The 21,953-nt window shown below is 47.2% G+C and overlaps 1 protein-coding gene across 1 annotated transcript in view; it reads right to left on the bottom strand.

The window, feature by feature from the left end:
• Positions 1–326: 326 nt before the first annotated feature.
• The window catches only part of LOC109915634 (liprin-alpha-3), a 108,085-nt gene continuing 86,458 nt past the window's right edge, over positions 327–21,953 (bottom strand). The window contains exons 14-23 of the mRNA XM_048617665.1: positions 21,626–21,866; positions 19,408–19,556; positions 15,266–15,432; positions 13,862–13,955; positions 12,271–12,352; positions 9,899–10,099; positions 9,156–9,218; positions 2,505–2,680; positions 1,324–1,421; positions 327–590 (exon numbers count right to left, since the gene is read on the bottom strand). Of these exons, the coding sequence (XP_048473622.1) occupies positions 430–590; positions 1,324–1,421; positions 2,505–2,680; positions 9,156–9,218; positions 9,899–10,099; positions 12,271–12,352; positions 13,862–13,955; positions 15,266–15,432; positions 19,408–19,556; positions 21,626–21,866 (1,432 nt within the window). The 3' untranslated portion in view covers positions 327–429. The remainder of the gene's footprint in view (positions 591–1,323; positions 1,422–2,504; positions 2,681–9,155; positions 9,219–9,898; positions 10,100–12,270; positions 12,353–13,861; positions 13,956–15,265; positions 15,433–19,407; positions 19,557–21,625; positions 21,867–21,953) is intronic.

Genomic DNA, 21,953 nt, shown 5'->3' with positions numbered 1-21,953 from the left:
GCTTTTCCAGCAATTTCTGTTTTTTGTTTCCTGATTTACCGCAACCGCAGTTCTTTCATTTTTCGTTTTTTAATTTAAATTCTGGAGCAACTTCTTTACCCAGGGCGTAACGAGTGTGTGAGTGTGAGGGAGTAGCTGAGGTGAATAGTATCGATGCGTTAAAGTGGATGTTTAGATAAACAAGGGAAAATATTCACAGTTATGCAGGTCGAGTGAGAAGGACAGAGATTGTATTAGACTAATGAGGATCAAAAACTCCTGAACCGAATGGCCCAGTTCTGTGCTTTATATTTTATTTATAACAAAACAAAACTTGATAAGAAATGTGTCGAGACATAGGTCTTTTTAATCCACTGTACATGGAGTATACATACATTTCCCCTACTTTACAAAAGGATGTAATTGTGTTGGAGGCAGTTCAGAGAAGATTTACCAGATTAATCCCAGAGATAATTGGTTTGTCTGATGAGGAAAGATTGAGCAGTTTAGGCCTATGCTCCCTTGAGCTGAGGAGAATGAGAAGCAATCTAATTGAGAGATATAAGATGGCAAAGCAGACGTAGAGGGGATGTTTCCCCATGTCCCGCAATCTAGAACGAGAGGTCACAGTGTTAGAACATAGAACATAGAACAGTACAGCACAGTACAGGCCCTTCGGCCCACGATGTTGTGCCGAACTTTTATCCTAATCCTAAGTTCTATCTAACCTCCACCTCTACCTTATACTATCATCCATATGCCTATCTAATTGCCGCTTAAATGCCCCTAATGAGGCCGACTCCACTACCCTCTCCGGCAATGCATTCCACGCTCCTACCACTCTGAGTAAAGAACCTACCTCTGACGTCTCCCCTATATCTACCTCCACTCACTTAAAACTATGCCCCCTCATAATAGCAGTGTTAGGGTTAGGGGCGGCAGATCTAAAACAGAGATAAGGAGGAATGGCTTCTCTCAAAGGGTCATGAATCTGTGGAATTCACTCCCCCAGAGTGTGGTGGATTCTGGGACATTGAGTAAATTTAAGGAGGAGATCGACAGGTTTATTAGTAAGGGGTTAAAGGGTTATGTTTAGTGGGTAGGGAAGTGGAGTTGAGCTTGAGATGAGATCAGCCATGATTGTACTGAATGGCAGAGCAGGCTCAAGGGGCTGAATGGCCTGCTCCTAGCTCTTAAGGTCTTTTCTCAGCACCATCTCCTCTCTCTTTGCCTTTGGCAAGCGGTACCATCTTGTCAAGAGATGAGGTTCTGCTGAACGCCTGTCCTCGAGCTGGTTAACCTCAGCCAGTGCATTTCACGCAGTGACACCAGCGACACACTCACCTTTCAGCTGAATGAGACTCCCCTCCCGCTTGCTCTCCAGCTCCTTCTTGTTGTAGTTCAGCCGCTTCAGACACATGATGCCATAGTGGAGACTGATTCTGCAACACAGAGGCATCCACATCACACAAACGGGGCGACCCATACACAACGAGCACAAACTGTGGAACTGCGGTGTCTTATAATGGAATCTGCAATTATATAGCGCCTTTCCCCACTCCTCCCTTCCTATAAAACCTTTGCAACCAGCGAGGTAGTTCTGAAGTGTCGCCCACCGTTGCTGCAGGGAAAACTGTGCACAGCAAGATTCCAAAACCAGCAAGGAGTCCATCAGCTTTAGTAATGTTGGTTATTGATGGTGGAGCCTGATATGTTAACGCCATTAAACAAAACAAAAACTAAAGAACTGTGGATGCTGGAAATCAGGAATAGAAATTGCTGGAAAAACTCAGCAGGTCTGGCAGCATTTATGGAGAGAAATCAGAATCAACATTTTGGGTCCAGTGACCCATCTTCAGAATGGCCATGTTAATGGCATGTTCATTATATCGTTAAGATACAGAAGCAGAAGGCATTAATTGTGTACCCAAAGCACTTGTAAAGGGAGGCTGCTGGGTAACTGGGTTGCGAGGTTGGAAATGGCATTCTGTGGTTAAACCCAGTATCAGAACAAAATTAGTGTCCAGTTTCATACCTCACCAAAAAACCGGGAATCAGTATATCATAGAATCTCTACAGTGTGGAAACAGGCCCTTTGGCCCAACAAGTCCACACCGACCCTCAGAGCATCCCACCCAGACTCATCCCCCTATGACCCACCTAACCTACACATCCCTGAACACTATGGGCAATTTAACATAGCCAACCCACCTAACCTGCACATCTTTGGACTGTGGGAGGAGACTGGAGCACCCGGAGGAAACCCACACAGATAGGAGGAGAATGTGCAAACTCCACACAGACAGTCATCCGAGGGTGGAATCGAACCCAGGTCCCTGGCGCTGCAAGACAGCAGTGCTAACCACAGAGCCACCATGCTGCCCTAAGAGCCAGAGATAGGCTAGTCCTTGGGCCGGTATCCACATGAGGGTCTGCACTATGTGTCAGTTTTAAGGCAGTGCCCAGTGACAGCTGTTTATATAGTACTGGAGAACGCCAACTGAGGGGCTGCAGGGAGACCATACCTGTGAAAACTGTCGACCATCTTCAGTTGGCCTCGAAGTTCCTTCTTGGTCAGATGGTCCAACATGCGGGCATCGACCAGTGATTCCATGAAGTAACTCCGATACTGCGGAAGTCCGAGACTGGGTAGCCAATCGTTCCCCACCCACTCGTGGTTCATGTCGCCATACGCCAAGATCTGAAAGGATCAATACTCCAGAATTAAAGCAGCCCCCAGAGACAATAAGCTTCACATTTGAAGGAAGGTGCTTCTCGCAAACTCACCGAGGGTGGTCACAGATTCACTGACACCCGTAGGTAGGTCAAAGTGTTTGCTCAGGGTCAAAGGTAACATAATGCCAAAGGTATCCTGAACAAACCCGCTGTAGAATGCCCTTAAGTGAATTGATAACCTCCATCTATATTGCACTTACAACACAGTAAGGCATCCTGAGAGGCTTCAAAGGCGCCTTTCTGAATTCAACACAGACACACACCAGCAGCATTGTATTTAATTGCCCCTATGGTGGTATTTCTCCCAGGCCTTCCCTCACCGAAACGTATCAAAGTTTTGTCACTGGAGGCTCCATCGGCAATGGGTTGCAGCCTTCAGCAGTGCTCAGTGATATGGGGGCCAGCTGGGCACCCTGATGGAGACCAGTGTGACGTAGGGGTAATATCACTGGACCAAGTAAACACAAGGGCCAAGCTCATGCAAATCCCACCACAGCAACTGGGGCAATTTAAATTCAAACAAGTTCATGAATTTAAACAATGCAATTTGGAATTGGGAGCTATTAGGCTCAGTAATCCGTGGCCCCAAGATTATCATAAAATCCCCGTTGGGTTTGCTAAGGTCCTTTAGGGTAAAAACTAGCTGGCCTTGTTTTGCCTTAACCCCAGCGATTCCAGTCCCAGGGCAACGTGACTGACCCTTCACTACTCTCCAGAGCAGTCAGGGATAGGCAAAAAATGTGGCCCCTTTCCCACAGCAACAATGTATTTTTTTTCTAAAAGAAAACACTTGCAGCAAGAGGCCCACAGCAACATGATTCCCTCATCCACCTCCCCAGTGTATTAAAGATGATGTTTCCCCCAGTTCCAATCTCTCTCTGCGTTGCATCCTCATCGTCTGAAGAATGTTAGTCTCCAGTTACACCATGAGGCCACTCTCGAGTTAAGGTGAGGAGGCAGGATGGCCCCTCAAGACTGAATCCCCGCCATCAGCGGACATGAACCCATTCTGCTGTGCACTGCACTCTCGCCAACCAAGCCAGCTGCACCCCCTCCAAAAACCACGACACCTTAAACTAGATTTAAACTGACCGCTTAAAAAGAAAACTGGAGATTACCTGGTCCCAGCTGATTTCTTTAGCCTCCTACCATCGGAGAGGTTAAAGGTTAGTGAGGCAGGAAACGAAAGGATGCAAGAAAACAGTTAGTACAGTGTTAGCATGAACATTAGTGCTACATTCCAAAGGCGAAAGTGTAACCGAGCGGGTTACAGGGCACGGGGATCTGGAGGGGGAGTAGGATTGAGGGGGAAGATGCGATCTGACTGAATGTTGCAGCAGACTTGACGCGCCGAGCAGCCTTACAGCTCCTCCTACTGTTTACGTTTTTGCATGACAGGGCGAGGGAGGTGGGAGACATCAACTGATTTGTGTTTGTAAGATGCTAAACAGGCCCAGATCAATGATTCAATACGCAAATTAACTCCGCAGGTCTGGCAGCATCTGTGGAGAGTTAACATTTCAAGTCCAAAATGCCTGCACTTTGGAACGGTTCTGAACAACAGTCTCACTGGACTCGGAATGTTAGACTCTGTTTCTCTCACCACAGATGCTGCCAGACCCCAAGTTTCTCCAGCAATCTCCGTATCTGCTCGAGGTCAGGACACGCACCATCAGGCTTCCATGGTCTTTCTGATACTCCCTTACGTCTGTCATCAGCATCTGTGGGAGTCTCCGGCCAGGATTACATAACACATGGAGCCAAGGTTGTTCAGGTTGGTATTTACCTGCTTTTGGGATGATGTCAGTGTGGCGTTGTCGATCTCAAGTTGAGATGCTGGGTGCTTTTTTTACACACCACATCAGCAAATGGGCTTGCATTTATTTAAAAATCTCTTTATTGTGAACCTCTGAAGCACCCAAGGTACTCTTCAGAGATAGTAGGAACTGCCGAAGCTGGAGTCTGAGATAACAAGGTGTGGAGCTGGTGTGGAGTTTCGGACCCGAAACGTCAGCTTTCCTGCTCCTCTGATGCTGCCTGGCCTGCTGTGTTCCTCCAGCTCCACACCTTGTTATCAAGGTACTTTTCAGCCAATTTTCAAAGTGTGGTCACCGTTGTGATGTAGCCAATCTGCACACAGCAAAATCCCACAAATGCGATAAGTTGCCGGAGCCCTACCAGGCCATAGGGCTGCTCTCTCATTCGACAGAGAGACATCTATATTAAGTGCTTGTTTAACCTGAGGGTCACCACTTCTCTGGTGAGGGGAGAGATTGAGAAGGAGAGTCCTTCTGATGCTGCAGGAATTTATAGGAATGCGACAAAGACCAGAGAATCCTGTTTTTCTCATGCGAGATGCGGTTTGAGGAATAAATTGTCAGCCAGGACACTGGGGAGAAGTCCCCTCCTGTTCTTTGAAAGAACACCGTGCGTTCATTTCCATCCACCTGAGCTGGTAGAGCAGACCTTGGCTCACCCAAAAGCCAGCACCTACAGCAGCACGGCACTCTCTTAGTACTGGGGCTGGGCTGTGAAGATGGATTTTGGTGCTTAAGACCTGGAGTGTGTTATGAACCCAGAAATTGATGATTCCGAGGTGGGAGTACTACCCACTGAACCACAGGGGTTTGAGACACAAAGGAAGGCTGCAGGTAGTTATGAATACCACCTCCCTTTCCTCCGACAGTGAACTATATGGGTTCCAATGATCCCTTGCCCTGGAGTGACACTATGAAGCTGCCCTCTTAAAAAGCAGCATGAGCAAGGTACAGCACGGCTCACAACGTTTCCATTCAGCAGCCAGGAAATTGTCTTTTACTTGTCATAAAATAATCTACCATAACTTCAGAACAACAAAAAACCTTCCTTCCATTATAAGCTTCTGTATTCTTCTGGAAATTAACCATGCAATCTTGGCAACTGTGAAATAATACTGTCATCAGTAAGTGGACTGAAACACTGAACAACACGTCCCAACTGGCTGGAGGTCATAATTACAGCATGACATGTTTGCAAATGTAACTGCTATTCTAAATGTGCACATACGACTTAAGATGAAATACGCAAAAATAGGGACAGCACATCAGATTTTAATCTTGGTCTAATTATCCTCAGCCTCCAATTCTAATTTACCTGAAGACTACAGTTGATTTTCACCCCAGAGAGAATCACAAATTATTTTAAAACTTTACTCAACAGAGGGGCTTAGGTTTCTCATGTGGGTTTCAGGAGTTCCAATCCTGGAATTTATTTTTCCTTGTTTGGTACAGTCTTCGAGAAGTAAAGCTCCAAGCATAAAGGTTTCACTGGAAAAACAGGCCATGAGGCAATGTTTTCTTGAAGTATGAATGTGGGACAGTTTACGAGAGACGGAGGGAGAACAGAGTCTGTCACAGACTTTAATTGAGAAAAAAGGAACTGCACGAATTTCTGTTAGTAAAGGAGAGACAGGATTATTAGTTCCCAGATCACAGGGAGGGAAGCAATAAAACAGTGAATATTAATCACAATGGGCTTACGTGCTTCTGCCCAAATCATTACTCTCTTACTAAGTGGAAAGCATCACAGGGGGCACGACTGAATGCCAGAGAAGCAACAGAAACAGACAAACTGCTAAAAAAAGGAGACATGCAGTCCAAGTCTTGCACACATCAGGACACAATCGCAAGAATAACAAAAAATTTCTAAAGGGAACAACAACTTATAATGAGGAAAGGGGACTGATTAGTTGCTAACTTCACTCTGATTGGTCAAACACTGCCATGGAAAAGGCACCAGGAGTCTAATGGACAAATTTTCATCATCAGAAGGCAAAGCCTGGCTCCCGAGGAGCCAGATGTCCACTCGTGAATTAGCCACCGCAACACAGCGATATTAGAATTGTCCTTTCGGGGTACATCTCAAACACAACTACAATTTAGATTTATTCCCACTGAACTGAAACACACTGAAATGAAATACTTCTGAACCCTGAAAGCAACTGAGTGCAGTGCTTGTCAGATGGAACTGACTCCTCCTCATAGTGTCAAAACATGTTCAAATTCATCTGGGTCATGGTAAAAGTCGCAACAGCCGGAACAAATAATCAATTCAAATTAAAAAGTACCGCTGAGAGGGGAGGGTCTGCCAAAGTTCAAGAGAGTATTGGATGATCATTTGGATAGAAGCAACGTGAAATGATATAGGGAGAAACCAGGAGACCAGCACTTGACAATGATGCTCACTTGAAGAGCTGACCAGATGGACTGAATGGCCTCCTCTGTGCTGTAACACTTTTGTGAAACATCTTAGGAGGAAAGGTTGAAGAGGCTCAGTCTATTTTGTATGGTTCTAGAAAAACGGGAGGCGATCTTATTGAAACACAAGACCATGAAAGGTCTTTGACCCACTGGGTGCTGGGTATTTCCCTTTGGTGAGGACAGGGGGCAGCAGTCTAGATCTAGGGAACACAGTTTAAAAATGAGGGGTCTCTCATTTAAGATCAAAAGATACAGGAGCAGAATTAGGCCCATTCAGCACAACAGCTCTGCTCTACCATTTCAGCCTAGCTGATAACCTTCTTAAATCCATTCTCCTGCTTTCTCCCTGTAACCTTTGGTCCCCTTACCAATCACGAACCTATCTAACTCTGTCTTAAAGATGCTTAATGGCTTGGCCTCCACAGCCCACTGTGGCAATGAGTTTCACAGAAACACCACCGTCTGGCTGATTAATTTCTCCTCATCTCAGTTCTAAAGGGTTGTCCCTTCACTTTAATGCTGTGCCCTCGGGTCCTAGTCTCTCTTACTAATGGAAACATCTTTTTCACGTCCACTCTATCCAGGGCTCTCAGTATTCTCCAAGTTTCAATCAGATTCCCTCATCCTTTTAAACTCAATCAAGTACAGAGTCCTCAACCGCTCCTCTTATGACAAGCCCTTCATCCCAGGGATCATTCTTGTAAACCTCCTCTGGACCACTCCTCCAATGCCAGCACATCCTTTCTTAGAGACAGGACCCAAGACTGCTCACAATATTCCAAATGTAATCTGACCAATGCTTATACAGCCTCAGTAGTACATCTCTGCTCTTGTATCCTAGCCCTCTTTTAATGAATGCCACCATAGCATTTGCCTTCCTAACTGCCAACTGAACCTGCATGGTAACCTTTAGAGAATACTGAACTAGGACCCCCAAGTCCCTTTGTGCTTCAGATTTCTGAAGCCTTTCCCCATTTAGAACATAGAACATAGAACATAAACCATAGAACATAGAACAGTACAGCACAGTACAGGCCCATGATGTTGTGCCGAACTTTTACCCTAAACCTAAGGTCTATCTAACCTCCACCCCTACCTTATACTATCATCCATATGCCTATCTAATAGCCGCTTAAACGCCCCTAATGAGGCCGACTCCACTACCCTCTCCGGCAATTCATTCCACGCCCTGACCATTCTCTGAGTAAAGAACCTACCTCTGACGTCTCCCCTCTATCTACCTCCACTCACTTTAAAACTACGCCCCTCATAATAGCTACCTCCACCCTAGGAAAAAGTCTCAGGCTATCCACTCTATCTATACCTCTGATCATTTTGAACACCTTTATCAAGTCACCTCTCATCCTTTGTCGTTCTAAAGAGAAAAGCCCTGGCTCTCTCAAACTTTCCTCATAAGACCTTCCCTCCAGTCCAGGCAACATCCTGGTAAATCTCCTCTGCACCTTTTCCAACACTTCCACATCTTTCCTGTAATGAGGCGACCAGAACTGGACACAATGCTCCAGATGTGGTCGAACCAGGCTTTTGTATAGCTGGAGCATAACTTCACGGCTCCTGAACTCAATCCCTCTATTAATGAAAGCTAACACACCATATGCCTTCTTAACAACTCTAGCCACCTGGTTGGCAGAAATATTATGTACGCCTCTATTCTTTCTTCTGAAGTGCACAACCTCACACTTTCCCACACTCTATTCCATCTGCCACCTCTTTGCCCGCTCTAATAGCCTGACCAAGTCCTTCTGCAGCCTCCCCGCTTCCTCAACACTACCTGCCCCTCCACCTAGCTTTGTGTCATCTGCAAACTTAGCAACAATGTCCTCAGTTCCTTCATCCAGATCGTTAATGAGGCCGAGACAAGAACCTCTCAGAGGGTGGTTAATCTGTGAGTTCTCCTCCTCAGAGACAGGTGGAGCTTGAATCAATGAATCTATTCCAAGTTAGAGAGATTTCCTATCAACACAGGAGTCGAGGTTTTTGGGAAGCAGGGGAAGGAAAATGGAGTTGAGACCATGATCAGATCAGCTATGATTTTATTGGAGGCCAACTCCTGCTCCTAATTCTTGCGCTGTTGTGAACAGACTCCCTGGTTCCACGTCCCCATGGAACAAATGGTTCTTCACTTAGCACTCAGTGACATCCTCAATGGGAAACAGAAATATTGAGATGTTAGCAACGCACCGTCTTTGTTGATGTCGTCAGGGTTTCCATTTCCTCATGTGTTACCCACACGTTGCCCGTGTTCTGGTCACAGGATCCAGGGATGCCCAGTCAGGTCAAAGGTCAGAGAAGGGGACAACCGAGACAGAGGGAAAAACAGAGACAGAGCTTCAGAAATTTCACAATATCGATCGGCTGAGGTGTACATATAAACCTCTCTCTAAAGCCATATCCTTATTCACTGCTTTTTAAACTATGCTGAGAGAAAGAAAGAAAGAGGGAGAAAAAGAAGAGAGAAAAAGAGAGAGAAAGAAAAAGTAGGAAAGAAAGAAGCAAAGAAAGACATAAATAAGGAATGTAAGAAATAAAGAGAGACAGAGAAAAAAATGAGAAAAGAAAGAAAGGCCAGGGTGACATAGAAGACCAGTGACAGAGATAGGGGCAAAGAGAGAGTTTGGGGGCAGAGAGTGAGGGGGTAACAGCAGGTATTAAACATTAATCAAAGCAGAGGATCAATGGGATGTAAAGGAAGGGCATTGGGAAGACTATGATATTGAACCAGGAGGGGCAATAATGGACTGAATGGCCTTTCCTCAATCCACAGTTAGTTCTCCGTGCAAGGGCCAGAGCAGCACAACTGCAGATAACAATCGGGAACGATGCAAAGCACACTTTCCCGAGGAGCACTTGTGCATTCCCTGCTCCCACTCCCTTAGTCTCTGGGACTTTAGGAGCGATAGATGATGCCAATGAAATCCCATTACCATTCGAGAGATGGTGGGTGCCGATGGGCTGGTTAGTGACACCATCTCCTGGATGGCCAATCGCAGCTTCAATCGGTGCAGGGGGTTGCTGATTCCAATCTCGCGTTGGATCTCAGTGTCGGACAAAGCTGACATGATGGCTCCACTCTTCACATTGGCGCGACAAGCTGCCACATACCACGCGGGCATCCCGACCCACAGCTAGGGAGACAGAGTGAAACACTTTCAATAAAGCACTAGCTTACACAAACTGTTTATGGACAATCCCACCACCACAGGCTTCAGGCCCCTTCTTGCTCTAAGTTTAAAACTTCGGGATTGCCCTTTTAGAACAGTACCTCCCAGTTCTGAACTCAACCACAAGAAGAAACGTCCTTTCAAGTCTCTCCTTTTCAACCTGTCTCCTCACCTGAGCCATACTGACCCTCAGATTAAACCATCACCAGTCACCTCTCTGTAATGAAACAGCAGCCCTCTCGCATGCCGGTGACTTCACTTCCACTATTTTTTTTAAAATGACATACGTCATCATTTTGACTATCAAGGGTCTTGTAAATCAGAGTCAGGCTGTTCAGGATCAAAGTACATCTTCACATGAAGAAAAACCTAGAATTCTCCCCAAAACAGGTGCTGAGACTCAAATTCAACTGAGAATGTCCAAACACAGACTGATAGATTTTTGTCAGGCAACGTACAAGGGGTTTCAGAGTCAAAAGGGAATTAAATTGGGGTGGCGTGGTGGCTCAGTGGTTAGCACTGTTGCCTCACAGCACCAGGGATCCAGGTTCGATTTCGGGTGACTGTCTGTGTGGAGTTTGCACATTCTCCCTGTGTCTGCGTGGGTTTTCTCCGGGGGCTCCGGGGGTTTCCTCCCACAGTTCAAAGATGTGCAGGCTAGGTGGATTGGCCATGGGAAATTGCCCCTAGAATTTCAGGGATGTGTAGATTAGGTGGGTAATAGGGGGCTGGGTCTGGGTGGGATGCTCTGAGGGTCAGAGTGGGCTTGTTGGCCCAAAGGGCCTGTTTCCACACTGTAGGGAGTCTATGATAAAGATCAGCAATGGTCTAATTGGATTAGCGCAGGTCAAAGGGCTGAATGACCTCCTCCTGGCTTAAATGAATTGGGAATTCACCAGCATTCCGACTAGGACATGACTTGCTGTTATTTCATTGTCACGCAATCAACATCCCAAACCCCATCAGTGGCGCTGGTGCAGTGTCTTCACCAGGCTGGTCTGCAAGGCAATTCACCACCACCTTCCCGGGGCAATTAGGGATGAGAATAAACAAAGGGCTTGTCAGTGACACTCACCTCCCTACAATGAACCCTGAACCCCGGTTAGTGAGTTTGCAGATGTCACCAAAATTGGAAGCGTAGTGGACAGTGAAGAAGGTTACCTCAGAGTGCAACAGGATCTTGATTAGATGGGCTGAACGGCCAAGGAGTGGCAGATGGAGTTGGATTTAGATAATTGCTGCACTTTGGAAAGGCAAAGACTTAATGGTAAGGTCCTGGGGAGTGTTGCTGAACAAAGAGACCTTGGAGTGTAGGTTCATAGCTCCTTGAAAGAGGAGTCACATATAGACAGGATGGTGAAGAAGGCATTTAGTCGGCTTGCCTTTATCGCTCAGTGCATTGAGTACAGGAGTTGGGGGGTGGTCATGTTGCCGCTGTACAGGATACTGGTTAGGCCCCCTTTGGAATACTGCATTCAATTCTGGTCTCCCTGGTACAGGAAAGATGTTGTGAAACTTGAAAGGGCTCAGAAAAGATTTACAAGGATGATGCCAGAGTTGGGAGGGTTTGAGCTATAGGGAGAGGCTGAATAGGCTAGGGCTATTTTCTTTGGAGCGTCGGAGGCTGAGGGGTGACCTTATAGAGGTTTATAAAATCATGAGGTGCATGGATAAGGTGAATAGCCAAGGTCTTTTCCCCAGGGCAGGGGAATCCAAAACGAGAGGGCATAGGTTTAAGGTGAGAGGGGAATGGCTTAAAAGAGATCTAAGGGGCATCTTTTTCACTCGGAGGGTGGTGTGTGTATGGAAGGAGCTGCCAGAGGAAGTGGAGGAGGCTGGTACAATTACAACATTTAAAAGGCATCTGGACATGAATAGGAAGTGTTTATAGGGATATGGGCCAAATATTGGCAAATATGATTAGATTAATTCAGGATATTTGGTTGGCATGGATGAGTTAGACCAAAGTGTCTGTTTCTATGCAGTACAGCTTGATGACTCTATGATTTAAAGACAAACGGAGCAGGATGGATGGTGCGCTGAATGAGGTTCCTTTCAAACGCTGAGTGCTCAGTTCCTATCCTCAGCCCTCCCCTACTCTTGGGGAATGGACAAAGCTAATGCCATGCTTTCACCTCCAGCCATGCTACGACAGTGGGACCATCCCAAGAAGCAAATGGAAGACCCTGACGACACGCCTCCTCCAACAGTTCGTGCCTGGAAGAGAAAAAAAAAATTTCTTCCTTTACCGAGAGTGCATCCAAAACAGAGCTATGCAGAAATAGGCCATTCAGCCCAGCTGCCCTGTGCTAGCATTTCTGTTTCACATGGTCCTCCTTCTTCTATTTGATTGGCTTTGATGTGGTCCTCTGATAACAGAGCCTTCACTATTGTTTTTGGGAAAATTTGCCCATAAACGGGAATTAATCAACTTTGGTTTGACATGTGGAGCTCCACTGCAACTCTATATTTTGAAAATTTAAATATTCACCTGTGGCATGTGTTAAGGCAATAGTTATCCGTGTTTATCTTGGTAGGGGGAGGAGGAAGAAATCTTGGAATCACTGGTACTTCTTCAAAATAGTGACTGCAAATCTCTTACGTCAGACTGAGAGGACAGTTTGGAGCCGGGTTTGGCACTATGAAAGGGTGGCATGCATGGCAGTGGGCGCTCCCGAATTATTGTGCTCAAGTCTCTGGAGCGGGAGGGCTTTTCTTTCTTTTATTCTGTCCTGGGCTGTGGGCATCACTGGCAAGGCCAACATTTTTTGCCTGTCCCTAAATGCCTACAAACTGGGCAACGCAAGGCCAATTCAGAAAGCAATTAAAGGGGGACAACCCCATTGCTGAGAGCCTGGAGTCACATGTAGACTGGGCCAGCTAAAGGGGCATTAGTGAACCAAAATGATACTAACAACAACTGATGATTGTTGTCACAGTCCCTATCATTGAGATTAGCTTTATTTGCCAAATTTATTAATTAAATTTAAATTCTACAGCTGCTATGATGGGGACTGAACCCATTTCCCCGACCTGTGAATCTGATTATTAGTCCAGTGACATTAGCATTTTTGTAGAATCACAGAATCTCTACAGTGTGGATTGTGCCAGCATCTCTGCCTGCTGATAACCCACTAGCTTCTGACTTAGTGGCATGTGTGAGCTGCTGACTGAGAACAGGCATTCTTGAAAGTAAATTAATTAAATCTCAGTCTGGGCTAGGGATGGGTCACTGAGTTCTGGATCAAACATAGGAATGCGAAAAAAGGGTGATTTTTATCAGTCAAAGCTTCATGGACATTTTGCCTGAACCTCAGCATTTAACAATGACGAAATGTGACATTATGAGCAGGTTTCATGATAGTACTAAACTCAACCATTTAGCACAGGACAGAGGAGAGAGAAGGGGGAGGGTCTGTAATCAATGTACCGAAACAAACACAAAAGTGTATTTTAATGCAGTGGAATGGTCACAAATTCATTTTCAAAGGATACTGTCTCACAAATTGGAATAGAAATGCTGACGAGCGCAAGAATTACAAACTGGAGAATCAAAGGCTTAACGTCGCTGATTTACACATGCTGCCAGTCGCTGAGAGAAACCAGGAACTGGAGTACAACACTCCTGGAGTCATAGTGCCCACAGACCGGGTCCCTATGCACCAGACTGCACCAGTACGAGTGTACAAAAGGAATCCAAATTTCCCACCAGTACGAGTCACTTACTTTTTCTTATTTCTTCGGTCCTTGTCCACTGGCCCACCCAATTTTGAGAGTCCTAGGGGGTCCTGAGAGGACGTCTCTGTGTCTGGCGTTCCGGCTGAGGAAGGGGCAAAACACAATGCATTAGCCTCCTGCGCCTGGAGTATACAGAGCTACCTTTAAATCCACAGACACACACATACACACCACTCAGCTGCTGGGCACTAGCGCACACCCAGGCTGTTCCACTCTCTGTTCAGCAACTGAGAGGCTGATCCAGGCTGGAGAAGACACATCCCACAATAAACACATAGTTCCAGCTGCTTCACAGAGTGAGAAATCCACAGGAGATTACAGCACTGGTGACCATTTGAAGCATCACATTTGTGCTGATCTGTTTACCCTTGCCCAAAGCCTGGGTCTCCCTCTGCTTAGTTTGACAGCTGGGCTCCAATGACCTGTCCTCTAGTCCTGGCAGGTTTTTATTCCCCCTTCTCCTTCTCCCCTCGCTGGGACCCTTACCCCTTGCTGCTGCCTCACGTTGAGATCTGTGTTCATCCTGCCCCGTTAGGCATCCTCCAACCTCTATAACACCCCCTCCCCTGTCCGCCCACTGACTGAGCCTTCAGCTCCAAAATGGCCACTCCTGTACAGTCTCCTCCCTTAAGACGTTGTTTAAAACCTCTCTCTCTTTTTGACCCAGCTCTTGGTCACCTGACTCATTACATCCTGAGGTGAGTTAGCATCAATGTTTGCTTGGCAAGAAAATTCGTTTATAAAATGCCACAGGTGTAACAAAACGGGCGGTCCCAGGGCGATCTCGGGGGGGAACTATAAATGCAGTCCATCTGTGAAACAGCAACGCGGTTGATTCTTTTACTTATTCTTTCTGGGATATGGGCATGGTGAGATGGCTGGCATTGCTGTCGAAACAAGTGGCTTGTCGAGGCATTTCAGAAGGCAGTTAAGAGTCAAATACTTTCTCAGAGTCTGGAGTCACATGTGGACCAGACCGGATAAGGATGCACAAATAGGGGGTGGCACAGTGGCTCAGTGGTTAGCACCGCTGCCTCACAGCTCCAGGGACCCAGGTTCGATTCCACCCTCGGGTGACCGTCTGTGTGGGGTTTGCACATTCTCCCCGTGTCTGCGTGGGTTTCCTCCGGGTGCTCCGGTTTCCTCCCACAGTCCAAAGATGTGCGGGTTAGGGTGGATTGGCCGTGCTAAATTACCCCATAGTGTCCAGGGGTGTGTCGATGAAATGAGGTGGGGTATAGGGGGATGGGTCCGGGTGGGATGCTCCAAGGGCCAGTGTGGACGTGTTGGGCCGAAGGGCCTGTTTCCACACTGTAGGGATTCTACAATCTATGATAATCCATGATTCAGTCAAGGTGGAAACAAACAGAGCAACAGGAGTATAAAACCCACCTTGTGAGGAAGGCTCCCGGACACCAGGCCCAATTCGTCCTTTCTCTTTTTTGCCAAACAGTCGGCCAATGGATGACTTGATGCTCTTCTTCTTGGGAACTTTGTTGAGGGAGTCTTGGCTGCTGTTACTACTGCTGTTCCCAAGACCATCCTGCAGGCCTGACAAACTGACAGAGCCACACAAATATTATCAAACTCAGCCCTTTCATAGAAAACCAGGCCAGGAGCAGGCTATTTGGCCCCCCCCCCCCTGTCTGCTCTACCCTTTCAATATGATCATGGCTGATCATCCAACTCAATCCCCAATTCCTACTTTCTCCCCCATACCCTTTGATCCCTTTAGCCTTAAGAACTATATCTAACTCCTTCTTGAAAACATTCAATATTTTGACCTCGCTTTTCAGTCGCAGAGAGAATTCCACAGGCTCACCGCTCTCTGGGTGAAGATATTTCTCTTCATCTCAGTCCTAAACAGCCTACCTGCTATCTTTAGACTGTGAGCCCTGGTTTTGGACTCAAATTACAGCCATTGTGATTATCTATCCCAATGAAAGGAAGGTCATTTCGGTCACTGAGGAACATCCTCAATGTTCTTGGTCACTGGGAATATCCTTCCTGCATGTATGCTGTCCAGTCCTCTTAAACTTTTATGGGCTTTTACGAGATCCCCATTCATTCTTCTAAAGTCTAGTCCTGACTGATCCAGCGTCTTCATACATCAGTCCAGAAATCTGTCTGACAAACCTCCACTGCACTTCTTCCATCGCCAGAACATCTCTCCTCAGGTAAGAAGATCACAACTGTACACAGACAGAACCACACTGTACTAACACCATTAAGTCAGGTCCACGCTCTCCAACCCAGCAGCCATAGAAACACCCCACAACAATTCGATCTCTCCCCACCTGGTGCTCTGGCTGATATTTACCCCTCAACCAACATTGCAGTCGTCATCACACGGGAGCTTGCTGTCCACAAAATGGCTGCCACGTTTCCTGCAGTGACTGGACTTCAAAAACTACTTCTTTTGTCACTGCAGTGGTTGTTAAAGGCACTGTGTAATGGTCAGTCCCAGACAGTCTGGTGGTGCAGTGGTAGCGTCCCTACCTCTGGGTCAGAAGCTTCATGTTCCAGCTGTTCTGGGAGATATGTCACAGCAGGTTGATTCGAATAAATCGAATCGCAATTCTATCTTTACTTTCTTCCCAAAGTGTTGGGTCTTTGTTTTTATTGTCTCTCCTCTGCTTCTGAAGGTTTGAGTCTTACTGAGGTTCTGTGGGGGCCTTAGGCAACGCATGCAGAAGCACGCCCACCCCCCAACTCTCTCCGACACCCCACCTCCACCTCTGCTGCAAACAGACCCTCAGCCCACTGTGACACAGGGTGGTTAAGGTGCTAAAGGTTCCCCACATCTCCCATTTACACAGGGGCATGACACTTGGCACAGTGGAAAGGAGACTTTGACAAATCGGCATTGAGGTTTCAATCCTTTCTAAGCAAAGAAACAAAGAGCATTACCTCACAGAACTACAGAAACAAGTTCGATGTTGCGTCTCTAAAGCTTCAGATCTGCCCTGTGCAAACGTGGCTCTCTTTTGTAAAGAAGCCAGTGTAACACATCACAGGTCTGTTATCCTACACTCGGTATAAAGTCATAGCGGACTGTGCATTAGCTGGAGATAGAATCCTCAGCCATAATAACTTCAGATTCACTAGCTGGGAGACTACAGGATTTGGAGATTGATCATTCCAGCATACTTATTGCAGAGAACTTACAGCTCAGAATCAGGCCATTTGTCTCAACTGGTTCATTCTGGTGTTTACAGGAGTCTCCCCCTGCGCATCTTCAACTCAACCTATCCCCTGCTCACACACTTCTCCAGCTTCTTCGCAAATGCAACCATCCCATTCACAATTTTCAATACTCTGACAGGTCACCCTTCTGCTCCTCTCTTCCAAGGCAAAGAGCCCCAGTCTACTCGGTTTTTTACTTGCAACCTTATCCTCACATTAACATTGCTGTCCCAGGCCTGCTGCAACGCTCCAGTGAAGCCCAACACAAGCTGGAGGAACATCACCCCATTTTCTACTCAGATACTTTACAGTGTTCGGGACTCAATACTGAGTTCAACAGCTTCAAACTATGTTCTCTATTGTAATTACACCCCTCACTTCAGTGTTTGTTCACATGGGTTTGCTTTCAGTAGGGTTGGCCTGTTTTCTGCCATTAACAACTCACTCCTCATCTATGTCTCTTCTCTACTATCATTAGAATTTCTTTCGCCTTGTGCTCTGAGGCCCATTTCCTACTGTCCCTCTTGCTTCCTGTCCTCCCTCCCTCTCTTCCTCCAACACGAAACCCGTCACTTTCCCCTTTCAGTTCCGAAGAAGAGTCAGATTAGATTCTGAACAGGAGAGATTTCGGGGCTTCATCATCACAGTCAACCATTCCCAAGGAATCTTCAGCTGGCTTCTTGAGTTTAATAAGAAGCAGCAGTTTAGATATGGTACATTAGACATTAAAAAATACAACTGTGAGAATTGGGGCTGGTTCACTGGTACCAGAGGATGAAAGGGCAGTTGGCACACAGAATGTTAACCTCATTAAAGTTGTGAAGGACAGTAGAAGTGTGAGGGAACTCTTCCTTGGGTTTTGTCTCAATCTTTACTGGGCTATCTTCTACCTGAAGAAGACAGTTCCCAGACAAGAACTCTCCCAGACAAGAACTGTCTCCAACAAGGACTGACTGACAAAGATTCCCGAGGTGTTGTTGATATTCCCTATATCCAGAGGCTGGTCATTTACGCTGTGTCAACCACCGACTTGGATCCTTCTGGCTAATGGACGTGGCACAGCTGCTTGTAACTTCAGGATAACCCTTCCCCACTTGCCCATCTTCACCTGAAGGTCAGTTTTCATTTTTATTAAGAACAAACGCTTCCTATTTTCCCAAACATCGCATCGCCTGAGGCATCGTGACCCTCAGGTTATCAGTCATCCCTCTCAATTGAGAGGTCAGCCCTGGAAACTGGTAGGACTGTGGCGACTCTACCGTTAGAGGGTTGGGCAGCTCAGTTGGCTGGACTGCTGGTTTGCAACACAGAGTGATGCCAACAGTGTGAGTCCAACTCAGGGGCAACTTCTTCAGAATGTGTATGGAATGGGCTGCCGGAGAAAGTGGTTGAGGCAGGTACAACAACAACATTTAAAAACCATTTGGATAGGTACATGGATGAGAAGGGTTTAGAGGGATATGGACCAAATGCGAGCAATTGGAACTGGCTGAGTGGGTACCATGATCAGCATAGGATAACAAGGTGTAGAGCTAGATAAACACAGCAGGCCAAGCAGCATCAGAAGAGCAGGAAAGCTGACGTTTCGGGTCTGGACCCTTCTTATGAAGAAGGGTCTAGGCCCGAAACGTCAGCCTTCCTGCTCGTCTAGGCCCGAAACGTCAGCCTTCCTGCTCCTCTGATGCTGCTTGGCCTGCTGTGTTCATCCAGCTCTACACCTTGTTATTCCAGACCCGAAACGTCAGCTTTCCTGCTCCTCTGATGCTGCTTGGCCTGCTGTGTTCATCCAGCTCGACACCTTGTTATCTCAGATTCTCCAGCATTGGCAGTTCCTACTATCTCATGACCAGCATGGACCAGTTTGGGCTGAAGGGCCTGTCTCCGTGCTGTATTACTCTATGACTCTAATCCCCACACCAACTGAGGTAACCATGAAGGAATATCCTTCTTAATCTCTCCCCTCATCTGAGGTGTGGTGATTCTCAGGCTAAACCACCACCAGTTATCCCTCCCTAGAAGCCTTCTGGGACTATGGTGACTTAAACACACAGTGCCAGATAAATCTTTGGCGTCAGCTCAATGGAACATCACACCCTCAGTGATTGTTGAGACCTTCCTTTTGTCTTATATTCGGGGAGTGCGAGCTACTGCAGTAGCAGCTGTTATATCGGGTTCCCTGGTGCACAGGGCATGTTGGAGAATTTCAGTTTTAAAGGGACCCCAATGACCAACAACTCAACTCCAATTCTACTCCCCCCGCCACACTCCCCCTCCCACACCCCCAGCCGCTGGCAGGCCAGCTGACTTCCTCCAGCCCCTTTCCGTTTGTATTTCAGTCTTTCACTTACTTGCGGACCTCCCGACTGTCTTCCAGAGCGCTGGCCTGCAGGGCCTGGCTGACCCGTTCCAACCGGGCAGCCCGGGGGGTCAGAGGGGGGGACGTCTCGCACTGGATGGTGGGCTTGTCCTCTCGGGAATCCTCCCGGCTCAGGGAGTTCTGGCAGAGGAGAAGCTTTCGTCAGGAGAACTGATCGAGAACAGAGATTCAGAAAACTGAACAACGTCTTTGTTACATATGCTAAGCCTCACCGAATCTCAGAACAGCATGGAAGGATGCTATTCAGGCCATCGGTTCTGTGCTGCCTCTTTCGAATGGCAATCCAGGCTAATCCACTATCCTCCCTCACAACCCATAACCCTGCTATTTTTTTCATCTTCTAGTATTGACTCAATAGGGATTGCAAGCTCAGGCTAATGCTTCTGGAGACATGGGCTCAAAACTGCTAGAGTTTAAAAATTCAATTAATATCATCGGAAATTTAAAGCTAATTTCTGCGACAGTAACCAAGATAACTACCACTGACTTGTCACAAACCCAGCAGGTGGCCTTCAGGGAAGGAAATCTGCTGTCCTCAACTGGGTCTGGCCTACATGTGACTCCAGACCCACGGCAATATGGTTGACTCTGAAATGACCTAGCAAGCCATTCAGGTCAAGGGCAATATATGCTGGTGTCATCAGAAACGCTCACATCCCACAAAAGAATAAAGAAAAACAAAGTCCCAGGCCTGGACATGAGGTACAACAGCCCCAGCCTAGTTGCAGCAAAATGGGCCTGATGAGCTGAATGGTCTTCTCCTCTGCTGTCATGACTCTACATCACAATGTTCCAAGCCAGGCACAGAATGATCCCAGGCTGTAGAGTTCTCTCATGTCAATCTCAGAAGGAGTACTCTACTCAACTATACAGTTCCAGTTCATCCACCCATACCTCCAGACCAGTCAATATCACACTTAAAGGAAACCCATTGAAAATGGCTAGACTCAAGCTCACCAGGGATTAATTTTACCCTATGCACAGGGTTAGAATGTCTGGATGAAGGGCTGCTGTTTAGGAGTGAGATAAGGAGTACTCTCTTCTCTTGAAGAGCTGTGAAAGTTGGGAATTCTGCACCCTAAACCTTTAACGGTCCACAATATATCCAAGATGGAAGATTCATATACTTTTAGGGAGCCAGAAATGGAGATAAATGGGAACCCCACCACCTGGAAGATCCTCTCCAAACCTCATGCCATCCTGACTTAGAATCATAGAATCCCTACAGTGTGGAAACAGGCCCTTCAGCCCAACAAATCCACACCGCCCTCAGAGCCACCCAGACCCGTCCCTCTATAAGCCACCTAACCTGCACATCCCTGAACACTACAGGCAATTTAGCATGGCCAATCCACCTAACCTGCACATCTTTGGACTGTGGGAGGAAACCCACACAGACACAGGGAGAATGTGCAAACTCCACACAGACAGTTGCCCAAGGCTGGAATCGAACCTGGGTCCCTGGTGCTGTGAGGCAGCAGCGGCTAACCATTGAGCCACCGTGCAAATATATTTCGGTTCCTCCAGTGTCACTGGATCAGAATCCTGGAACTCTCTCCCTATCAGCATTGTGGGTGTCCCTACAAGAAATGGACTGCAATGGTTCATGAAGTCAGCTCACCACCACCTTCTCCAGGGGCAATTAGGGACAGGCGACAAATGCCCACCTTGCAACCGAGTCTCAAAGTCTAAAGGAACAAAAAAGGGAAGGAGATAGCGAAGGACGATAGAGCTAAAGAGGGAGAGCACACATGACCGTATTTCTAGTGTTGAACTGGTCCACAGTTCTGGGTTTCTCATAACTGATCTATGTTCACTGCGCTTGATGAGTTAAGCCTGAGCGTGTACTCAGAGCAAAGTGAACAGACTGGTTGGAAGATATTAGAAGTCAAGTTGTCAGCATGAATTTTGTGTCTGCAGAGGTACTTCGAAACTCTTTGTAACAAAAACATTGAGAATCCAGTGTCGCCTTTACACTGTTCAAAGACCAAAGATATAAAATGTACAAGTGACAAGCAAACCTACATTCATGTTGCACAGAGGGGCAAGGTCAAGAAGGTAAATAGCTGACTCTGGCTCCTGTTTCTTCTCTCCTGGCCCAGTACATAGCCTTCACTGTCTTGAAACCCTGGCACACGCAGGCTCGGCTGCCCACCTCCCTATTCACACCAGCTGGTAGAAACACTTACAGCATTGCCCACACTGAGCCGATCAGAGTCTCGGGCGGGACTGTGCGGTGTCAGCCTCGGGGTGGAGTGCCCGCTGTTCGGGGGCGAGGGACTGGCGAGGGTCGAGGCAGTGACGGAGTGCGGGAGGGTGGGGGCCGAGCGATACCGACCGGACTGCGGCCCCTCCAGTGTGCCACTGCCCACCCGGCTCTCAATCTCCTCCGCTCTCAGTTCAGTCGTCTCCTTCTCCTCCTGAATCATCCTGGAACAAACAGACAGAGAGGGAAGGAGGGGTGAGGGCGGAAGTGCAGGAGAGAGGGAAGGAGGGGTGAGGGCGGAAGTGCGGGAG

This window comes from Rhincodon typus, chromosome 37 (genome assembly GCF_021869965.1).
Source record: "Rhincodon typus isolate 14 chromosome 37, sRhiTyp1.1, whole genome shotgun sequence".
Classification (NCBI taxonomy): Eukaryota; Metazoa; Chordata; class Chondrichthyes; order Orectolobiformes; family Rhincodontidae; genus Rhincodon; species Rhincodon typus.
The sequence above is the reverse complement of the archived record's forward strand: the minus strand, read 5'-3'. Positions and strand labels throughout refer to the sequence as shown.